At 38.4% G+C, this 25099-nt stretch overlaps 1 protein-coding gene across 1 annotated transcript in view; it reads right to left on the minus strand.

Annotated features, from left to right (window-relative positions):
- The window catches only part of LOC124607439 (proton channel OtopLc), a 736982-nt gene that overhangs the window by 114014 nt on the left and 597869 nt on the right, over positions 1–25099 (minus strand). Inside the window, exon 7 of the mRNA XM_047139769.1 lies at positions 6016–6217. Within this exon, the coding sequence (XP_046995725.1) occupies positions 6016–6217 (202 nt within the window). The remainder of the gene's footprint in view (positions 1–6015; positions 6218–25099) is intronic.

Consider the following 25099-nt stretch of genomic DNA (forward strand, 5'->3'; position numbering starts at 1 on the left):
ATGACACATCGAGTTGCAGATAGGCACAAGGAAAAGACATTTACACATTAACTTTCAGTCAAAGCCTTCATCAAAAACAAGCACACCTCACACAAACATGACCACCATCTCAGCCAGCGCAGACCAGTCCGAGTATCATGTTTCCTCAGACCGGTTCGAGCTGCTGGAGATGATGGTCATGTGTGTGTGTGTGTGTGTGTGTGTGTGTGTGTGTGTGTGTGTGTGTGTGTGAAGTGCGATTACTTACGTGGTGTGTGTGTGTGTGTGTGTGTGTTTTTTCCTTTCCTGGTGAAGGCTTTGGCTTTTCACTGTACCTGTCTACAACTCAATGTGTCATCTTTTCAGTGAGTATACAGTATTAACATATAGCAAACAATGGAAGATCCAGGATGAAATAACAACTAGATAGAAAGGATAGATTGCTGCTCACCACATAGAGGAGGCACTGAATCACAGACAGGCACAATGAAAAAGAATGTTAAAATGTTTAAGCTTTTGGACAAAGTCTTTCTTCTGAAGTAGAAACACACATGCATCCACACAGCTGAGCCATGTGGACTCAATACTAAATTGAATTCCTCCCTCTAGGATCATCTTTGCCTTTTAACTTTGGACCTCACAAGTGGCGCCCTCACTAATGATGAAAGTGCAATGTAGGAAGGCTTCATAACTGGTGAGGTCAGTGAGGAGCTGGAATTTGTTTTGGAAGTGCGAGTGACTCAAGGCTTTCGATGGTGTGGGGTCCAATGGTCCATCCTAATGATGGTGGAGCATCTGGTTCACAAGCAGTCACCAAGTGGTTTGTGTTAGTGGGCATCCTAGTGTAGTTTGGAGCCGACAGCTACTTGGAGTTGTTTTTGGGACTGGCTCAATGCTAGCACAGATGCCCGAGAGTCTTTGCATCTTAAGGAGTGGAAGAATGGCCCCATCCTGCCCACTCTTAAAGAGAGTTGCCTTTGCCTCTCGCCTCTCTTCCTTCTCTTTCATGTTCTGGTGGGTTTTGTGTTACCTTCACATGTGATCAATCACACTACAATATGGTTATTTGCTATAACTGTATACTGAAGGCTGCTGTCTTGCCTGTCTTCCTCCATATCCCCTTTCTAAAAATAGTTGTTTGTTACTTAGGAAAAAACATGTATTTCGTTTCAGTGTATGAAAGGTGTTTTATAGTTAATGGCAGCTGAGCATGAGACATTATCCCAAATTAATTTAGTGAAGTTAACTGTCTGTTATTGTCCATTAAGGGGTCACAGATCATCTTTAGAAATCCTAGAATTTGCTGCTTAATAAGGTTATTTCTTATAACTGTTTAATGAAAGCTGCTGTCTTGCCTTTCCCTTCTAAATATCACTGTTAGTTGCTTATAAAAATCTGATTCCAGTGTAATGATAGGTGGTTCTCATAACTAAAAGTAGCTGTATGTGACAAATTCTCCTAAACTTCAGTGCATTTTAATTCAGTAAAATTATTTCTTGAAGGCTACCTCTTTTTAAATATTGTTATTTGTTGGTTTTACAAACAGTTCTTGATTTCAACATAATGACAGGTGTTTTGGTAATTAATAACAGCTGTGTCTGAGACATTCAGCTAACTTCTCTGTGACCTCACCCCTGCAACTGACTATTCAGTCAATATTGTTTGTTTGTTGATATCTATTTGATGGTAATTAATTAAAAATCCTGACAACTGTTTAAACAGTACTTGTTTGGTATTGGTCTTCACAATTTTTTTAATCTAAACCTGTTCAATGCTGTAACAAGGATGTGGGGGCTCCAGTCCTTCCATTTGAGCACATTATCTGACTTCACCATCCCAGTTCCACCTATCAACAACCACAACTCCCTAACACATGGCCACTGTCTCCAGGTGCTGGGGCAGTTGGGTCCCAGTGCCCAGAGACAGTGGTCATATGTGATAGATCTGTGCTTGTGTGGATGGATGTGTTTCCACCTCAGAAGAGGGAGTTTGTCCAAAAGCTTAAATATTTTAACATTCTTTTTCATTATGCCTGTCTACGACTCAACATCTCCTCTACATCGTCAGTAGCAATCAATCCTTTCTATATTCACATACAGAATTCTTAAAAAATGTTGCATAAAAAAGAATTCTTTTACATTCTATCAGTTAATAAAATATTAATTATGCTCAACAGAGTGCTTAAACAATATGAACAACACTGTTGTTGTTGTTGTTGTTGTTGTTGTGGTCTTCAGTCCTGAGACTGGTTTGATGCAGCTCTCCATGCTACTCTATCCTGTGCAAGCTTTTTCATCTCCCAGTACCTACTGCAACCTACATCCTTCTGAATCTGCTTAGTGTATTCATCTCTTGGTCTCCCTCTACGATTTTTACCCTCCACGCTGCCCTCCAATACTAAATTGGTGATCCCTTGATGCCTCAGAACGTGTCCTACCAACCGATCCCTTCTTCTGGTCAAGTTGTGCCACAAACTTCTCTTCTCCCCAATCCTATTCAATACTTCCTCATTAGTTATGTGATCTACCCACCTAATCTTCAGCATTCTTCTGTAGCACCACATTTCGAAAGCTTCTATTCTCTTCTTGTCCAAACTATTTATTGTCCATGTTTCACTTCCATACATGGCTACACTCCATACGAATACTTTCAGAAATGACTTCCTGACACTTAAATCAATACTGGATGTTAACAAATTTCTCTTCTTCAGAAACGCTTTCCTTGCTATTGCCAGCCTACATTTTATATCCTCTCTACTTCGACCAACATCAGTTATTTTGCTCCCCAAATAGCAAAACTCCTTTACTACTTTAAGTGCCTCATTTCCTAATCTAATTCCCTCAGCATCACCCGACTTAATTAGACTACATTCCATTATCCTTGTTTTGCTTTTGTTGATGTTCATCTTATATCCACCTTTCAAGACACTGTCCATTCCATTCAACTGCTCTTCCAAGTCCTTTGCTGTCTCTGACAGAATTACAATGTCATCGGCGAACCTCAAAGTTTTTATTTCTTCTCCATGAATTTTAATACCTACTCCGAATTTTTCTTTTGTTTCCTTTACTGCTTGCTCAATATACAGATTGAACAACATCGGGGAGAGGCTACAACCCTGTCTTACTCCCTTCCCAACCACTGCTTCCCTTTCATGTCCCTCGACTCTTATAACTGCCATCTGGTTTCTGTACAAATTGTAAATAGCCTTTCGCTCCTTGTATTTTACCCCTGCCAACACTAGTATTTCCAATTTTCTACTTTTTGAAAAAAAGTAGTTTGATATAAGGACTACAACTGAGAGAAGCTTTCCACTGTCCTCCAAAAATAGTCTTTTACAGCACCTTGAGTTGCTTTCCTTTTATATAAAAACATCACATGACATAAAAACGTAATTACATTAATGTCTTCCGGAGGTGTACCAACATATCCCATTCATATTATACATATTATACTAGAGTTTGTAATATTTAGCAGCTTATGGTAGAAGACTCTTTTTTATTTATCAGAATGTAAATAGTATCATGTTTTATATTCTTTCTTGAAGTATGGAATGAAAGCTTTTCTCAAAAATAATATATTGTCCGTTTTCTATACTCATGCCATTAGAAAGCAGACCTAAAAAGACAGAGATTCATAAGAAAACAAGAATAAAATAAAATGCAAAGACACTGATAATTTCAAAAACAAAACTCTTAATGTGTGCTAAATAAATTTACTAAAATAGTGATATTATGAAGTGCAGGTCTACTTTAGCATACACCAAGAGTTTCATTTCTGAAACTTTGGATGTTTTTGAATTTTGTTTTAGCTATATTTCCTTCTGTGTTTGTATTTTTGGAAGAAAGCACAGATCACATTCTTTTACAAGAATCCAATATCCTCAACATCCATTTGTTGCAGAATCTTAGAACATATTCTGATTTCAAACATAATGAGATATTCCAAACCGAATGGCCTCCCCCATGCCAACCAGCATGGATTCTGAAAACATCAATCATGTAATATCATACTTGCACTTTTCTCATACAGCATCCTGAAAGCCATGGATTAAGGCAGTCAGGTTATGCAGTATTTCTCAATTTCCAAAAAGCATTTTGCTCAGTGCCAGGTTTTTTGACCCATGGGAGACTGTCAAAGAGATGCTTAAGAAAGTGAACTGGCAGATACTTGAAGATAGATGCAAACTATCTTGAAGAAAACCTACTTACAAAGTTTCAAGAACCAACTTTAAATTATGAATCCAGAAACATACTACAGCTCCCTACATATTGTTTCCAAAGGGATTGTCAGGATAAGATTAAATTAATTACAGCACACAGAGGCATCTGAACAGTCATTCTTCCCATGATCCATATATGAATGGAAAGGGAAGAAGCCCTAGTAACTGCTATGCACTTCACATTGATTTACAGAGTATGGATGCAAATGCATATATATATTTTAGGCTTGCATGAGGACAACAATTGTCTAACTAGGCCAGTACTACTATTTCAGTAAAACAACAGCCTGAAGTAACCAATGACTACCTTTGACAGTTTTGTATTTTCATGAACTGTTAAAATATGTATTTTTTGCTTTGATTTTTGAGATCTGAATATCATCTTTGAAGCTACTTATGAAAAGAAAGAGAACTTATTACCTGAGCATACAGAAATGGTAGCCCTTAATCAATTTTTTTTTAACACGTCAAATATAAGTCACAGGAATTTTATTAGAAATCATATTTTCTGGAAGACTGATTTATCTTATACAGTTCAGTCTACTATATTAAAGCTTGGAACTTCTGCAGTAACAATTCTTCTAATGAACAGAGAAAAATTATTACATAATACTTTTCAATTCATCTAAAGTTTTTCTATTGAACCATACTGAAAATAATATTTTTAATCTCAATCTATAAATCTCTATCCCTTGCTCTGGATATTGCTCCTAGATTCCAGCACATAGAGTAGATACGTAAGAAATGTGCTATAGATTTTTAAAGTGAAATGAACATCTGTGAGACATTTTCATGGAGACTGACACCGAGTTATATGCATAATTTTCCTTCTCCATCACCTATACTCCTACAATAGTTTCACTATACATCAGTGCCTTGATTTATTCTTCAACTGAATTTTATAGCAACACCTGATCTCTTCCTCCCCCCCCCCCCCCCGCCCCCCCCCCCCCCCCTGTCCCCCATATATTTTTTTTCTGTCTTTCTTCCATCTCCATTTTCTGCTCTCTTCTCAGTTCTCCTTTATTTCTTTGTCTCATTTCTTCTATTTTTTGGATGTTATATTTCTTTATAATTTTCTACTGTCTTGTCTTGTGGCACACCTCATTTTTCCATTAATGGCCACAGATTTCTGTAAACCAATCCAGAAACATTTACTGTAGCAGAAACTTTAAACAATATTTTAAAGTGGTTTATTCAAAATAAAATAATGAAAAATGAAAAATAAAGTTGCAGCACTATGTTTCTCAAAACCATAAAGGAAGTTTGAAAAGGATTTTAAAAATTTATACTACAATTAAGACCCCCATAACATAGGCCCCAATACAGACGCATTTCACTATACCTGAGCAAAAAAATTATATATGGTAAAATTTATGGGATGAACAAAAATATATGAGTACAATGCTAAACCATAACATTTCTTATTTAATTCTTCTCTTGCTACTTTCTGAAAACTGTGTATTTGAAGGTCATCATCAGCTTGATACAAGTTTTGCTGCTGTCAGGTCTGGTTCTTTCTTTACTGATAAAGATATTTGAGTTACCTTAGGTTGCATTGTTTCATAAAATCCCTGAACTTAAAAAAAGAACCAGTCATATACACATCTATATCTGACATGAATTTCAATAACTGTTTTGTACATATCATTCTTTTTACTGTACTACTTGCTGATTTGACTTCAACAAATTTATCTGTGTGTGTGTGTGTGTGTGTGTGTGTGTGTGTGTGTGGTATGAAGAACTTTCTGAAAGATGTATTACAGTTTTGAAAGATGTTTTACAGTTACTAATAAAAAATAATTTCTATTGCTCACCTATAGCACCTACTCTTAGAAAGAAACTTCCATGGCTGTGAATGTTCTGTGAAGTTTTTCGTTTACGTGCAGGTCTCCCAGACTCCAGTTCTACCATCTCCGGTGGATCACATGAACCAGTCAACTTTTCTTGTGTAGGACTGTCTCCACCACCATCATTCAAATTCACATCTTTGCTGGTTCTCAAGTTGCGCAGAACACCCTGTATTAAAGTATATTGTTAATTGAAAGGTGTAGGTACAACTTAGAGGAGAACAAATTTCCATCACAGCAGTGGAAGTTTATTTAATTATTATTCTTAGCACATTTCCCTACATCTGGACTGTCATGCCAGTCTAATTCCCCTGCCTGTTGCATTTCATACTACTTCTTCCTGTGTACATCTGTCTCATGTTCTTTCCAATAGAATACTACATACCTTACTGTCCTTTTCGATCTCTGCAATTTCAGTTCCTCCTTTGTAATTAGTATGGATTTCCCTCCACTCCCATATCCAAACAGTTTCTGTCACTCCATCCACCCCTTCAGATATTTTTCGTCTTCTCATATCACTCCTGACCCTTTTGTCTGCACGTGTTATACTGTTTACTACATAAACTGGATCAGCATATGTCAAAAAATTGTTTGCCTTTTGCTGTCTCTGTTCAAAAGAAGCAGCTAACCATTTTGAAAGCTGAAGAAATTATCAACAATATTAACAGTGTCTTATGTATTTGTCAAAGAAATGTCTTTTTTAACCTTGTGTGCATCTTGAAGTTTAAAAAAAATACTTGATGTAGTGAACAGAAGAAAATGTATTTGGGGTTGAGCTATAATTTCAATGTATTATAATAAAGAGATGTATAGAATAGAGCATGCAGAAGAGGTGAATGATGTGTCTGCAAATCCAGTTCATGAGTGAGAAAGTAATTTCCAAGCCTTTAGTGCAGCTCTGTCCTGACTTTCTTGTCATTCTATAAGCACAGTTGGGAATTTTCTAATGAAAATATTTAAAGCTGTTGAGTCAAACCTGTTCACCTTTTACATACACTATGATTTTTGATTTTAAAATGCTGATGAAAATATTAAACTATTTAAAGGTAATAAACCATTTTTGCATACTTTAAAGATTTTCCATGCCTTTGAGTAGCAGCATGCTGTGAGCATTTTGTTACTTTCAGCATACAAGAAAACAATGTCCCTTAAAAAAAGCAATCACATTTATGAACACAAGCAGCATTTGGAAAATAGTGTGATACATATTCAAAGATTTCGTGTCTTACTGTATGAGTGAGAGACAGATGCCAGTTACTGCATTTTTAAGACATTCACACCTCCTAAAATGTATATACAGAATAGTAGTGGTGCTCAAATATTCATTTGTTTCATGTACTCATTCTTAACCATTTTGTCACTAAAAACATTTTTTGTTCCTAAAATTGCAGACTTGTGTGTTACATGGAGTTGGTATGTTTTCACATTTCTAATTCCATTTTCTAGATCTACAACATGAATAGCAGTGCTAGAGAGCTAATGCAATAGTGAGACATAGTTTTGTGGTATAATGTTTCCAAACTGGGATGCTTACATTAAATTTCATGTTCTAGTTCTTACTAAAACTACAACTGTTTTAATGTCAAATGTTCAGCATGTGCAAATGGTAAAATGAAACTGTACATTAAATAACGTTCAGTAATGCGTCGTATTGAATAACACAGCTCTGCAGTGATATTCTGGAGAACAATGTGCTGACAGAGCAACATATTTAACCCTTTAATGCTGACCATCGTGAATCCACATCATGTGAAACAATGCTAATAAATGGAAGGTTAACTGTTTTTTAAGTGGCACTGGTGGTAGGTGCAGATTCTACATGGAGCTACCAAAGCTTCTGACATATGCTGCTGTCTCCCTAGTGTTTTGGGTACTTCTAGAGTGACTTTCTGTTCCTACCTTTCTTCACACACACACACACACACACACACACACACACACACACACACGTCTCTACGACGTGACACAAATCACATTTTTGATGTACCATAACAAATAAGTTGCATGTGCAAGTGAATTTGTAAATAATGTTTGTATAAAATATGCATTGTTAAGCATTTGTGTAAATTTGTAGGTGCATGCAAGAGATGAAGTCAAGTGAATTGTAAGCAAATATTTCCATTGATTCATAGTGCCAGAATACTTCAGTGATCAATTGTTTTCATTAATTACATAAATACACCTTAATTTGTTACAAGTTTTCAATGAACAGCCAACCACAACAGTGTTTACTGACTGCATTTCACCTTTATTGGGATGTGGAAATTCTAAAGAACTGCTAACATGCCGAAGCTTGTATGCTATTAGCAACAGATACCTGAGGTTTATGCTCCAAGAAATGTAAATAAAGATTTCATAGCTCATATACCACCTGTGGAAGAACTGTTAAAGTTTTAAAAATCACCATAATGAATTAAATTATCTACTAGAATTCAAATCCAGAATAGCAGAGGTACTCTGCAAGAAGAGAAAAGACATGACAAATAAAATCAGAGAACATAAGCAGAATTATTATGAAAGGAGCATGAAGGTCAAATAAAACTGCTTTCATCAATCTACCATCAAAAATAAAAATCTCCTACTAAATGAAATGTTGCAAGTGTCAATTTCTCAAATGCCTGTTGTTACAAATATGCAACATTACCCAATTATGTCTGACAGATATAACATATCTTAGATTTGACCTTATGAACTCTATAACACTTCATTATTTGTTACAAAAATTATTTTTGATTTTTTTCTATCATGTATAAATTCATTCAGGTACCAAGGGGATAAAACATTGTGGTATTGCCTGTACACTCAGACCAGTTACTGATGTCAGAACTGGTCTGTTACAAATTACTTAAGCTGTGAATCATTTAAGGTTACAAAATCAGAATTGTGTTCTCTGTGAGACAATGCCACAAACAAAAAGTGCGCAAAATAGACAGCAAGCTGTCATGAACCATTTAAAAGATGGATAGAAAGAGACTTTATGATGATACGAAAAATCCTTGGTAGTATACAAACTGAAGAAAGAGCAATGGTAATCACCCTCTGAATAATTGATGCACTGAGTGGCAGACAAGCATACAAACAAGATGTGGAAGGTGCAACATATCTATTAGATAATGTCTTTCTTCAGTACTTTTTAAGAACAAAATAAAAACAAACACATATTGTTCCGGCACTGTGTGTGTAGTTTTGGTTAGGAGTTGCGTTGGATGGAGCAAGTGAAAGGAACTGGGAAGCAGGAGGGCAGGCATGGGGAAAAGAGGAGGGACCAAGGCAAAAAATTAGAATATGGCACCAACAAGCTTACTTTGATACAGTCGGGGGACACTGACCAGCGGGGCAGGGGGGTGGGGGTGGGGGGGGGGGGGGGGTGAAATAGAGAAGGGGAAAGGATGGAGAGCAGGATATAACAGAGGAAAAAGGAGATTGTGGAGATAACAGTTTGGGTTTATAGCAAAGGATGGATAAATCCATCTAAACTGAATAGGTGGGAAACAGTTGGGGGAGGGGCAGGAAGGGAGGATATTGAAGTCTTGTAGTGGAGTTCATTTTGGTGGAAAGATGACTGGTGATCATTCATACATAAATGGCTGTGTACGGGTTGCAGCAGAGTTGATGAATAATATGAAGTAATCTACAAAGATTGGTAAGCAGGAAGTTATTGAGATATACAGGGTGATTCAAGAAGAATACCACAACTTTAGGAATTTAAAACTCTGCAACGACAAAAGGCAGAGCTAAGCACTATCTGTCGGCGAATTAAGGGCGTTATAAAGTTTCATTTAGTTGTACATTTGTTCGCTTGAGGCGCTGTTGACTAGGCGTCAGCGTCAGTTGATGCTAAGATGGCGACCGCTCAACAGAAAGCTTTTTGTGTTATTGAGTATGGCAGAAGTGAATCGACGACAGTTGTTCAGTGTGCATTTTGAACGAAGTATGGTGTTAAATGTAAGAACGTGACTCGCCTAAGGTGAACGTTTTCTGTGCCATTTCAGCGAATAAAGTTTTTGGCCCCTTTTTCTTCGAAGGTGCTACTGTAACTGGACTACAGTATCTGGAGATGATAGAGAATTGGCTGTTCCCTCAGCTCGAACAAGAAGCACAACAATTCATATTTCAGCAGGATGGAGCGCCACCACTTTGGCACTTATCTGTCCATAACTACCTGAACGTCAACTACCCGAGGCGATGGATCGGCCGCCAGGCAGCCCGTGACAGAGCACTTCATCACTGACCTCCAAGAAGCCCTGATCTTACCCCCTGCGATTTTTTCTTATGGGGGTATGTTAAGGATATGGTGTTTCGGCCACCTCTCCCAGCCACCATTGATGATTTGAAATGAGAAATAACAGCAGCTATCCAAACTGTTACGCCTGATATGCTACAGAGAGTGTGGAACGAGTTGGAGTATCGGGTTGATATTGCTCGAGTGTCTGGAGGGGGCCATATTGAACATCTCTGAACTTGTTTTTGAGTGAAAAAAAAACCCTTTTTAAATACTCTTTGTAATGATGTATAACAGAAGGTTATATTATGTTTCTTTCATGAAATACACATTTTTAAAGTTGTGGTATTCTTTTTGAATCACCCTGTACATCGAGAGGAAAAAATTTAGGGCAATTTAATGTGCAAAAGATATCTGCATGGAGTAAATGGCATGGTGGCAGAGTATGAAGTCATGGAGATGGAGTAGTTAGCTGTCCAGATTGAAGTTGTATAACTAAATAATTTGGCCACTGACCAGGTCATTATTCATATAAGTGTATGACAGAAAAGAAATAATTTATGAGTGAAACTAACAATTCACCAAATAGGAGCAACATTCAAAAAAGAATGAAATTTTGCTAACTTTTGAAGTTTTTATTATTTTCTGGTGTGCCAGTCAATGACTCACTGCTTCCACCATTAGGTAAGATGTTACCTTCATTCTTAGACAATCTGTATTCTGCCAGAACAGAGTTAGTTATAGGTGAAAAAGAAAAATCTACATCACATATCAAGATAGAATTTAGAGAAGAGTACACGACAGAAAAGTTCAGGGGACACAAAATCAACTACATTCATAAAAAAATTGTGTGTGTGTGTGTGTGTGTGTGTGTGTGTGTGTGTGTGTGTGTGTGTGTGTGTGGGCGCGCACGAGCGCGCGCGTGTGCGCACTTGCATTTTTTCCACATCTTCTAAACCACTGGATCATTTTCAGCCAAATTTGGTACATCTACTACCTACGATCTGGGAAGTACTGTGAGGCTAACAACCAGGTATCTCCCATAGGGATGGGGGTGAGGAAGGTTAGAATCCATGACATCTAGGCTGCCCTGCATGGCAGGTGTGTTGTGTGGGCAGTATCAGAATGTGTTCCAGGGGACATACATATGAGTGGACATGGTTGAGCAGTTGAGCAGAGAAAGAGGAAGAGATGGATAATGAAGAGGGTGAAGGAGGATATGGACAGATAGAGGTGAAAGGATGAAACTGAAGGGGGGGGGGGGAAGAGGAGTTGATGGACAGACAGAGAGGAGGGACAAGGAGATGTACAGAGAGAAAGAGAAAGAGAGAGAGAGAGAGAGAGAGAGAGAGAGAGAGAGAGAGAGAGAGAGAGAGAGAGAGAGAGAGGGGGGGGGGAGGGATGGGAAGTTGATGGAAAACAGAGAAGAGGGAGGAAAAGTTGGACAGAAAGAGAGGATGGAGGGAGAGAAGTTAAAACTGGGCCCCAATCAGTAACCTGCCTTGTAATGTGCCAAACCTACTTGGCATTGGTGATGGTAACAGATGAATCCCCAGATAGAATCAGGGCAGTTCTCTAGGGAGTGGTACAGAGAGGCAATCTTGTTTATATCAAAGACACTTACTCCAGATAATGAACATTATTCACTGATCAAAAAAGAAGAAATGGCCATCATTTCTGGTGTCCACAAATTTCACATTTGGGTTGTGTGGTCACAGATTTCATCTTATAACTGACCATAAACTGAATTTGTCCCTTTTTGGAACTAAGGCAAAGTTTGCAGAGTGTACAGCACATCACCTTCATCAGGGAGTCCCCTGACAGATTTTCAATACACCATTCACTATCACAGTAGCCTGAATCAGACTGCTGGGAAATTGTTTATTTTCAGTTAGATAGCCAAATGAAGCATTCCTTATAAATTCCTAGATGTTCCTACAGTGTCTAGACATGACCTGCTTCTTCAAGTCCTGCAGTATGTCCAGTCATGTTGGCCTGCCACTTTGGCAAATGCAGAAACACCTGGCTTCACTGGTTTTACATAGGCTGCACCAACTTCAGAATCAGCAAGGTATGGTGCTCCTTACAGAAGACAACGGATAGTGCTGTGTTAGGGTGCCACCTTCCAGGTATGGTCAGGTGCACCAACACCTGCGCCAACGCCACTGGGGGATTCACATGATGAAGCAACTGTCATGCCATATTGTCTACTGGCCTTGTATGGACGACAATGTTGCACAACTGGTACAGCACTATGCTGTCTGCTGGGTGCCAAAGCTTAGTCATTAGTCTCAAGGCCAGCGCCAAACAACTGTGGGACCAAGTTCGAATTGACTTTGTGGACCCTTACCTCAGATCCATGTGGTTAATCATTGTCAACTCTCTCTCTCACTTCCATATAATGGCTATCTGCAGTAGCCAACAATGCTGGACTCAATGGGAGTCTTCGAGTGGATCTTCGCAATAGAGGATGCATCGCAGTTGCTAGTGACCAACAATGGTCCCCAGTTCACAGCAACTAATTTCGAAAGGTTCTGCGCCCACAGTGGAATTAAAAATCTTATGGCACCATCTTTTCATCCAGCCTCAAATGGGCTGGCAGAACTGATTCTTCACACTTTAAAAGTGCAAATATTAAAATCCTTAGGGTCTGTTAAATCAACTTCAGCACCAGACACCTTCCTACTTTCTGACAGTTCCACGCGCATGAATGGTCAAAGCCCAGCCAAACTCCTTCATGGGAACCCTTACAGGGTGCTTCTGGATCTCTCGTTTCCACCTCCAGAACACAAAGCAAACATGGTCACACTATTGCATGTGAATGCATGGGAGTAGGCATGCCCATTTGGCCAAAATCCTGGATGGATTCAGGGATTCATGGTGAAACTATATAGTTGGCAGGTGGTGGTGGTGGTGGTGGTGGTGGTGGTGGTGGTGGTGGCGGCGGCGGTGGCTGCAACACATGGAATGCTGCATTGGCACTGCAACCAATTCTGCTTGTGGTGTTCTGATCAGCAGGCTCCCTTGTCACAGAATCCACCATTGCCACTATGTTGCATCTCTCTCCACTCTCAGGTGACAGAGGATGGCCGCTTGGTCCTCCATTCCAGTGAGCTGAGTGGTAACCCATTGTTGTCAATCCACCTTCACCAATGGTTGAATCATCAGACCCTCTGCATTCCACAGGACCCACTTCCTCCCAGAAGCCTCTGTGTCTCTGCAAGACACTCCGAGTACTGCACCATCACCGTCAGTGGCTGCAGACATTTCTCAGGAGCCTTCCATCAAGACTTCATCCAGTTTCTGGCCACTACCACTGAGTTGTCCTCCCATGCACTGATCAGGCTACTATTGGGCCTATGTGCCAAATCAGTGAGGAGTGGTTTAGTAATGCTGCTGGATGTGCAAATGGAAGATACAGAAATATCGATATGTGTAACATTGCCTACATCTGGCGAGGGTGCTTGCAGTGTGAAAGCTACTTTTATCACTGGCCGTTCAAATGAATTTTCATAGACTATAGCAATGAGAATGAGTCAGCCTCCAATGAGCCTTCCATTTGAAACTTCCTGGCAGATTAAAACTGTGTGCTGGACCAACACTCGAACTCGGGACCTTTGCCTTTTGTGGGCAAGTGCTCTACCAACTGAGCTACCAAAGCACGACGCAAGCCCCATCCTCACAGCTTTACTTCTGCCAGTACCTCGTCTTCTACCTTCCAAACTTTACAGGAGCTGTGAGGACTGGGTGTGAGTCGTGCTTGGGTAGCTCAGTTGGTAGAGCACTTGCCCACAAAAGGCATAGGTCCTGTGTTCGAGTCTCGGTCCGGCACACAGTTTTAATCTGCCAGGAAGTTTCATATCAGCGCACACTCCACTGCAGAGTGGAAATCTCAGTCTGGAACCTTCCATTTGCCTGCTGATGTCACCTCTACAAGTGAACTATGACTGCCACCGCTATTTAGCTGGACTGACTTAGACTGCCATTGTACAGAACTTTAAGTGATGATGAATGTGTGGTTTCCACCATCACTATGCTAACACACATGAATATTGAATTATGGTAGTAGCCCCTGGACTTTTATCAATTTCAGTCATGAACTTTTGCATATTAATTTCTATATGGAATTAAGGCTTATATTAATTTCAATCAGGAACTATTATTGCTTAGTTTCATGAAGTAATAAACTATTTTAATCTGTTGTTACAGAACTGTATTTGTGTTTCATAAATTTTGTTGGGCTTCAAGTAAGACTTACAACAGCTACAATTTATGAATGTAAAACAAATAAATGTGCTGCGAGTCTGTGGAGTAATAACTGTAACATGATACTAAACAATACTGCAAATCCATTTCTGCTCTGCATATCAAACCAGTAAAGCCCCAAGCCCCGATTCCTTAAGGAATTGTGCTCCAGTATATAAAACAACTTCAAATATCTGATTACTTTAGAAATGAGGTAAAGTGTTAAATGTTTGACACTAAGCTTGTAAGCGAGTAAAAGCTTAGAAAATGTTTGAAATTATGTTTAAAGTTTGTTAGAATTTTCTAAGTCCTGTCATTCTTTACTACTGGATGAATATAATCTGGCTAATTTGTGCACTGTGAGTCACATTACTTCCCGAATGTACATATACTGATCATCATAAAAAGAACTGAACCAAAAAGGACCCAACTGATCCACTGCAAACTGGGTGGGTATGTTGCACACCATCAGCTATGCCAGTGATTAGTTCTGCATGGTTGGCTGCATACTCAGGGAGCACGGGTGGGGCCAGGATGTTGGCTCTGAACACTATGGGACTTAACATCTATGGTCATCAGGGGGCCAGGATGTTGTTGTTGTTATTATTATTATTGACATAAAAAGGGCCCCAAACAGCCATACTCACCAGCACAACAGCAGGTAGCATCACTAGAGAGTCACCTGAATGTGTATTATGCTCAGGCAACACACCTGGCAGTGGAGTATTCCACTAGACAAGTTCAAGAGGGTATGCATCAAAGGACTGCAAGAGGCTGTGTGATACCATCATCACACTGTGCACCACACTGGTTGTACAGGTACCACCACTGCCAACTGTTGGTGGCAATGGTTACAAGAAGGAACACACACACACAAGATGGAGGATTTGGACATTCGACTTGTGCTGCAAGGAGGGAGGATGATGGATTGTCCACCATGCGTTCAAAGATCTGCTGGCAATGACAGGAACCATTCAGCAGGTGTCCTCCTCTGCAACATCCCCGGAGTGCTAGTGCCATTGGTAGGTGGTTGCATGATACAGGTCTTGCTACACATCGACCTTCACAATGCCTGCCTCTTTTACCCACACAGTGCCGTACCCGACTCTGTTGGTTTCGCCAACGATGGCCATGGTACCCTCGAGGCTGGCAATGGGTCATATTTAGTGATGAGTCCCATTTCTGCCTTGGAGGTGGCAACCACCAGATCTGTGTCTGGAAGCACAGCGGAGAGCATCACGAATAGGAGTTTGCAGTTTCCCATCACATGTCCTGCCAGCCCATTGTGATGGTATGAGGAGTGATATCCTATGGTGCCCATTCACTATTAGTCTTCCTAACTGATTCCACGATAGCTCCATGCTATGTGAAGAGTTCATGCAGTTGGTGGGTCTGTCATTTGCCAACACCCATGGCCATGCCCTATTTCAACAGGACAATGCTAACCCTCACACTGCTGCTTTCCACCAGCTGTGGGTGCTTTACCATGGTAAGCCACATTGCCTGATCTCACACCACTCGAGAATGTGTGGGATGCCATGAACATGCCAGCAGGACTTAGCTCCTCTGACCAACCTGTGAGAAATACATGCTCTGGTGCAAGCAGCATGGGATGGAGCATTGCAGGACTACATCCAAGATCTGCACAACTCAACTCTATGCCACAATGCCTGGACACTTGAATTCACAACATAGGGACCTGTACTAACATGTACATTTTGTTGCCATTAGCATAATAAATATTGATCCTTCAAAGTTAAATATGTAATCATTTCATATGTTTGGTACATCCACTTGTGTGCCAACAATGGTCACAATCCACCTTGTCCTTCTGGGTGCAGCTCTTTTTATGATTTAGTGTGGTTTCTAACTGTATTGCTTGTCTTGAACCTTAAACATAAAGTTATACCTATTAATGAGTTGATTATTACAGCATTTTAAATTTTTAAATTTGGTCAGTAATTATACAAAACACTGAAAAACAAATTTTTGTTGCCCCTGGAAGCCATTATATAGGCAACCTGCATCTGGAAGCGTGCACCATGAACCAGGTTGCTTTTATGAAAGTATTGAGAAGCAACTCTAAAATTTAGAATTCAACATAGAAAAAAGGAAAATCACTCATATTTTCTCAAAGCACAAAGTAAAACACCTGGAATTTTACACAGACAAATACCAAAGACAACTGATAATAGAATCTTTTACCGTAAATAGTAAGAGAGGAAAGAAAATTACTAAATGCCTGTCTCACAACAAATCATATCTGGAATATCTTTCCGCAAAAGCATAGTATATATGAATGAATTTATAGTTATTCCAACTATCTATCTATGTATATGATGATGAAGTCCCATACTCTGTGACAGAGTGTAGGGGAACGATGCGGGAGACCCACACCGCCGTACTAGGCGAGGTCGTAGTGGAGGTGGTTTGCCATTGCCTTCCTCTGACCATAATGGGGATGAATGATGATGATGAAGACGACACAACAACACCCAGTCATCTCGAGGCAGGAAAAATTCCTGACCCCACCGGGAATCGAACCCAGGACCCCCTGCTCGGGACTCGAGAACGCTACCGCGAGACCACGGGCAGCGGATAGTCTATCTAAAAACAAAGATGCTGTAACTTACCAAATGAAAGCGTTGGTACATTGATAGAGACAATAACAAACACAAACACACACACAAATTTATTTGTGTTTGTTATTGTCTCTATCAACATACTGATGCTTTCATTTGGTAAGTTACAGTATCTTTGTTTTTAGATATATTTTTCCCACGTGGAATGTTTCCCTCTATTATATGTATATAGTATCCTGGATGCCATGCATATTCTGACAATTTGTTTATTATAAGGTGACGTTTACCTGAAATATTTAATAATAGTCAAATAAATTAAAGAGGCTGAAGGCTGCAGTTGATTTGAATCCTAGAGAATAGTTAGCACAAAGTGACACTGGCAGCCAATTTTTTCCCCCAATAGATGTAGTGAATACAATGCAATTTAGCAGAAAATTTAATATTTGCAATCTATTGTTAGTGTGTAATTAAATAAAATTGTGGAATTTTTAGTGCTGATTTAATGGCAGATTTTTATTTCTTGCAAAGATAAAATGTATAAAGGATCTAATACTTACCTTTTATCAGTAATTACTGAGCAGTTTAAAAAATATATATATAGTCCATACCAGCTTTTAATTTCTGGCAAGATGACAATGAAACCAGCTGCAATGAATTTTGCTATCACCCCTCTAGGAAAATTACCTACATTCTCAGTGAACAGTCAAGGCAGTGAACAACAGGCAGGAATTGTCTTAGCTTTTGCACAAAGTCATCCTCCAGGTAGATAAACACACAACTTTCTTTTCTTATATCTTGTCCATTTGCATAATTATACTCTTCCACATGTCAGTAAACATTTAAATGCTTTTCTCATTTGGCAGTTTGTGAAATTCCCTCAGAAAAATTTATCCCCCATAGTGACTTCTCCATCTATTTTGTATTGTGGGTACCTGCCATCCTGAAACCCCATACTGTATATTATTTATTATTGCAGTCCTCCTCCTTCCTCCTATATTTTTTCCATCTGTTTTCGAATGCTGCTAATACTCATCCATTTCTAAGTGCCTGTCTGCTGTCTGTTCAGTGAGCGCTGACCTTTGTTAATGATGGTATTCATTCTATGGTTTAACTAATGTAGCAGACATCTGAGTAGATCACAATAAGGAATTAGTTGCCTGTTCAGAGGGATGAGCTACAGAATTATTATCAAATGAACAATCCAGTACAAAAATATTATTCATTAGAACAATGAACAATATATACTTTTTGACTAAAAGTGAGGACAAAATTACAGCCAGTTTTTATTTTTTTTATTTTTTTTATTACAGAATTGTTATCACAGTCTGGTACATGAACTTGTTGTAACAACTATTTGACAAATATGTCAGAGGGTAAAAGAAAGAACTTCCATCTTCAGTGATGATTGGCAGTAGGGCGTTATTATCCACAAATGTAATGTTTACTGCAATCTATGAAGCAAAGCTATTTCCAGTTTCAAGTAACAATGCCTGGCACTTGGGACACTCCTGTTTTTGTCCTAAATAAATCTTTTAACTCAGAAATTACAGGACACTTCCTAAAACCATGACGTTTGTGGTTGCATTAGTATACTGATGAAAGGCCCCAAGCTCATCCGAAACAGACACAGGTAAGAGAATAATGGAACAGGTTTACAACCAGTTCACAGCAAACAGCTTAACATTTATTATTACAATGACTCATAGTCTGCAATTCCAAACCAGTCAAACGGACTTAAAGATATGAGTACTAGAAGTAGAGATCAAAGAGTACATACTGGATGGAGCTCCATGTATGAAGTTCCAAGGCATCCAGATGAATAATAAATGAGATGGTACAAGTACATGAATAAGTTAAACAAAAAGCTCAATTCTGTCTGCTTTGTGCTTAGAAAGTTCTCTCATTGTAATAACCTGCAGATGACATAGCTATCAAACTTTCGCTCAATATTGTTTCAAGACAATCTTCTGAGCAATGCACCTAACATGAAAAAATATTTATTCAGTGGAAGTAAGCAGCAAGAATATTGTGCAAAGCTGATAACTGAATATATTACAAAGCCTCCAAAGAGACCTAGAGATTCTTACACTTATGTATCAGTACATAATTGTGCTAATGGTATATATGATTAGTTGGTAACTAGCAACAGATAAACTAGGCTTGACTGTGCAGGTCACAACCTCAATACTTTAAGTAAAAATGATTCCAACATAGGGTATTCATCCTTGTCTGGGGTTCATAATGGATTTCATACCTTGATTAGTGAAAAAAATTCAGTAGTCACATATTCTACAATTTATGAAAATATTTTTACTCTGCAGTGTAAATTACACAGAACCATAAGGTTTATATTAAACATGTTTTGGCTTTGACAGCAGACAACTGGTAGTATTTTATGTAAAGTTGCATGAATGCTTTGTTTAGAAGTATTAAATAAAAACAGTGGACTAGTAGCATAGGAGGAGGAGCAATGGCTTTTCCCTCTAATATACATAAAAATATAAAAAGTAATTCATAGTATCATTAGATTAGCACCAATCATAATTTGTTGTTCATATACTTTCCACAGAAGTTGCCTGCAATGGGCAATTAAAACAGAGATTGACCCCATCGACATTCCTGGAGGTTCTTCTTCATCATGGGAGTTAAGGAATTTCACTTTAGGATGAACAAATAAATCAATGACAAAAATTAGAAAATTTAACACAAAACTAGCTCAAAAACATAAATACAGGCTATCTTGTTCATATAATCACCATGTTGGAGACACAGGATGTCATACTTTGCACTGATGTGGGATTTCTTCGTAAGTTTGGGTTAGCAAAGACAAAATAACATTTGAAGTATACTCTATGCATTTGATTAGGGAAATGATTAAATCATGTGCTTGAAGTGGCTATGATTTGTATTCAGATAATGATAAATTTAGCTCATGATATTTGAACAAGATCTTGCCTGTAATTCTACATATCTATCTCCAATCATACAAATAAGCAGGCCACAACCAGGTACTTCGAACTAATGGAAGTTGCTTGTTTTCTCAAACCACTACTTGTGACAAAATTAAGGAGTAATAACTTCCTAGATTATTCTGTAATTGTTTTATTTCGGAGATGATTATCTGCACAGAAATGTAAATTCTGACAAGTAACAAATCCCCAAAAGCAAAAGCATGATTTGGCTATGAAAATATATCTGAAACCATCTTCAGTTTTTATTTGCGTATCAGATACTCTTTGAAAGACCACATACTCATGGTGTGCTTGGTGCCTCATGAGCTCCTTTGTCTGCGAAATGACAACTGCTGCCCGATTACATTAAATAATGTGGAAATAAGTATGGCACCTTTTACATATACCAGTCACATTTTATCACTTCTTCCATAATTTCCTGTGATATATTGAATGACCACTGACACAGCCATCATTCGTTGAATTTAGGTTAACTCGATAATGTTATACTTTCTTAGAGGTTATCTGCATTCAGATTCCACGAAGAATATCTGGTGACTTAAGATTCTAACAACTAAACAATAATGTTTGCTGCTCCAGAGTCCAGTTCTGCACTGTTATTTAGTGAGCAAAGTATGGGCTTACCAAGTAATGGATCAGATTTGTGATTTGATTCATGACTTTGTCATAGGTAGAACTCAACATTTCATTTTTAAATGGAGGAATTTAATAGCTGTAAAGGTAGCCTTGAGGGCAAGAAGACTGAATTGTAACACAGTAAGATCTGCACAGGCTTGAAAATTGATGCAGGGACTGGCTGTTGACCCTGAACACAAATTAAAGTAATATGTTCTTTATAAATGGTAGAAAAAGTCCATTGCTGTTTGCTTACACTACAGAAAAAAAAGTTGCTCTACTCATTGACAAGTGTAATACCTAGAAGTAAATGTTCAGAGTGATCTAATGTGGAATGATCACATAATACTAGTTTTAGGAAATGCACATGTGAGACATTCATCAGTCTGGGACCCTTATCAGATTCTATTAATAGAAGAACTGATGAAGGGTTTTGGATTTCATTACAGCAGCATTTTCTAAGTGCAAGAGCATAACAGAGATGCTCAACAAACTTTGATGGAAGACACTATTAGAGAAGTGTTGTCCATCACAGAGAAGTTTGCCACTGAGATTCTGAATGCTTATATTTGAACAACAGTCAAACAAGATCTTATTCCCGTCCACACTTCTAGCAAGATGATTACAATAAGAAAATCAGGGATCCTATGGAGGCTTACTGACATTCATTCTTTTCAACCAACACTCGCAAACAGAACAGGGAATGGGGGAAATGATAGTAGTACCAGAAATACCCTCTCCCACACAGTGTAACATGCCTCACGAGCATAGGTACAGAGGCAAAAATATGAGCAACTACAAGAACAGCCATAGTGTGCTGACACATTAAGTTACAGCCTGTAAGGCAGTTTGCGGAGTACTGATATAGATGTAAACTGGAAGCAAAATATAAAATAAAGGATACGAATAGACTGATAAAAATATCATATGTGGTACTGGCTTCTTTTGGAAAGTTGACAGTATCCATAGTAAAGTGGGTGCAGCTGTGGTTTGTGAAGGATGTTTAAAATGGAACTGAAGTTACTGACTTTAGCTGAGACAACTTTAAGACTGGTGGGTTATGAATTTTTATGTAACAGTCCCACATAAAATAACTGATTATACACTTATGCTATTAGTCTGCTCTGCTAAGAGGAAACCAAACAGTTTTTCTCAGATGTGTTGTTGTAGTGAAAATGGTATGCAATGGAGGAGGCAGCTTTGGAAAGCTCTCCATGTCCACACATTATCACATTATGATGAACTTCCAAGGCTGCCACATTTGACAGACACAAGATTCTGAGATAACATGACTGACATCTACATCACACTTCATCATACGATATAGACTGTCATTTACCCAACACAATAATACAAGTGACATACCTCTTTGCATGTTGCACATCATCCATGATCTTCCAGATATTACCTTATAAGACTATTAGTTTTATCTTTTTCCATGTGCTCAGTCTGTAATAAGGATTAATTTACAGGCTATATATGCATACATGAACAACTTTTGTTAAAATATGCCAAACTGAAATATGTTTTCGTTGTTGACAACTGCACAGGTTGACTGACATCGATTGTATGTAACCAGCAATAAATGTGAAAAAGTATAAACAAACTTAAACTACACAGCAGGAGAAAATATCATTCCATCCACCCAACACACTTAAGATAAATGCTAGAATGGTTCTTTTGAATTGACAAGACTGATTCTGGAAATGACTGATTTCTTTTCCCTTCCATATCTACTCTGAATTGTGCTCCATCTCACTGTTGTTATGACTTTTAACACTAGTCTGCTTCTTCTTTCTTTTCTTATTCATACAGTTAGGCACTTCAGTTTGAAGTCTCTCAGGCAATTCCAAGCAAAAACAAGTGAACTATGATTTAAAGGTGAAGGGTTAAAATCCTATTAAAATTACTTTCATAATATAACAGAAAATGATAGTTTTTATTATGTGTAGGACCTACAGTTTATAGTTGAACTGGATGACTCCTGCATCTGTCATCTGTTACGCAAAATAACGAAATGTCACTTCATTTATGAATCTTGGAATGACACTCATCACCCATCTCAGCATTTCATTCTGATGAAGGAAGGAAAGAAGGAACTGAGGTAGAAATGTAGAAAGCACCTAACTGTTTTTAGCATACTGCATATTGCAAAATGGAAGACACTGATAATTGTGTGCAATTTTCCACTTGGAAATGTTTTTTTGCTCTCCGCCTTTTCATGCATTGATAATGTCATAGAAATATCCATGCCATACATTTTTACATTATTAAATACAGAGCACTGCAAGAGACAGACTACCAACACACACCACAGAAAACAGACCGTAAAATACATCACACAGAAAAGATCTCAGTTTCTGTAGTTTTAATTTCTGTTACCTGCATCATGCACTGATTGCCTTATACATATTGATTATTTAAAAGAGTCCACAAACTGTTCTCCTGGTGCTTATTCATTAATTTATTTGACTTGACTATATGAGGTGAACAGTTTTCTTTCAATGGTTATTAATTCATATTCAACAGATACTCTTATTTGCAAGTTTTTCATAAATGTACAATTGCATTGTAGTTCCCAGCACTATTTTGCAGCAATAAAAAGCAACACTGGAATGCAAACGTGCCTAGTGGCAGAAAAGCACAGCAGCAGAAGAATAACTATCCTAGATAAGGCAGATTCCTACCAGCACTACTCTACTCTAGTAAAGGCTATATCAAATGCACGTGCGCACACAGACACGTACAAACACAGCAGCTGCTGTCGAAGACTCACCTGTTGCGGACTCTGCATGAGTCCGCCCTGCAGCTTTTGCTTGGCCAAGTCCTTCATCTTACGTGGGTACTTCTCTCTCTGTGAGGCATAGCAACAACTACTACAACACCTATACATTAACACTGCAGCTAATTGATATTCCAACATGCATTTCCAGCCAACAGTGTCAAGGCAGAAACGAACAGAGAAAATAGAGACACATCTCAACAGTCACATTAATAAATAGTTGATTTATCAAAATTAGAATATTTTTACAAAAAAAAAAAAAATGAAAGCTTATGCTTGAGTCAAACATAACAAAGCAAGAGCCAATAAACATGAAATTGCGGTATTCATTCGTACCATCGTAACAATGTATTTCCTTCAGAAGTAATATACATCCAGAACCATTATTTTTAACAATGGTAAGCCTGCCAACACAGGACAACAATTAAGCAAATCAGTAACAAATAAATACAGCAGATACAGTAATGAAAATTTATCTTCTTTATTCACTCAGAAAACTGACTGTATTTCATATGAATAAAATAAGAAAAAGTTATCTTAAAAAAAAAAAAAAAGTTGACATTTAAAGTAGGCAATGTACTAACCAAGCACTGGTCTGTTAGTTAAAACAACTAGTTGTAGATTTATGATAATGGTAATATTTGTGTTTCCATTTTCTGGAAGCAACAAATGTAAGTGGGTGTTGCACAGTAGACTGTTACTACAGGAGAAGATTCACTAAAGAGAAGGAAATGGCATGCAGAAGGGGAGGGAAGACCATTGGTAAAAGAAACTGTAGCAATAACCGAGGGAAATCACAATACATGACATCCGTAGCTATACATTGAACTGATATAGTGCACAATTCTAGTTGTTGGCTGCAACATGGACCCCTACAAAGTAACAGTTTTTATTATCCTTCTATCTCGTTAAGATTTTACATTCAGTACCTAGTCTTTCTAGTCCAGTACAAACGTCATTACTTGAAAGCTGAAATGATAGACAAAAGTCCAAGGGTAGTACAGAGCCCATACCAAGTCACAACAAAGACAAGCATTCTTGGAATCGCCAAACAGGAGGTGTGGGAGAGAGATCACATCTGCCTGCCTGCATTATGCTCTTTTGTATATAACATCGGATACAGGGCAGACTGATTTAGGCTGTCTGCCTCTGGCTCACCTGTACTCTAGCTTTTGCGTCTGCCTCAGACTCTAGTATTAAGCTTTTTCCTCTGTAATACCACAGGTTCTTTCTAATACATTTTAACTTTTGGTCACCAACCACTTTTGTCTATGTGACTGGCATAGGGTATTAAGTACATACATACTGGAGGGTCCCAATGTAAACCCTAAACTGCAATAAAAACAGACATTTTATTCATAATTCTGACTTCCACTCACCCCTGACAATCACATCATCTAATCCATCCCCAACCCACTTGCCTTTCTACACAGCGTAATTTAACAGAAGTAAGCTAATAGTACGAAAACATGTGGTAGAATATCCAAAAACAAAAGAGAAAAAGTGAGGATACACCTAGGGTAACAGTGTTGGCTGAAATCAGGAAAAAAAGGGAGTGAGAGAATTAAAAAATAGGAATGGTACTGAACAGAGAGGTTGGAGGCTTTACCCATTTAGAAGCCTAACAAGAAGC

This window comes from Schistocerca americana, chromosome 3 (genome assembly GCF_021461395.2).
Source record: "Schistocerca americana isolate TAMUIC-IGC-003095 chromosome 3, iqSchAmer2.1, whole genome shotgun sequence".
NCBI classification, from domain to species: Eukaryota; Metazoa; Arthropoda; class Insecta; order Orthoptera; family Acrididae; genus Schistocerca; species Schistocerca americana.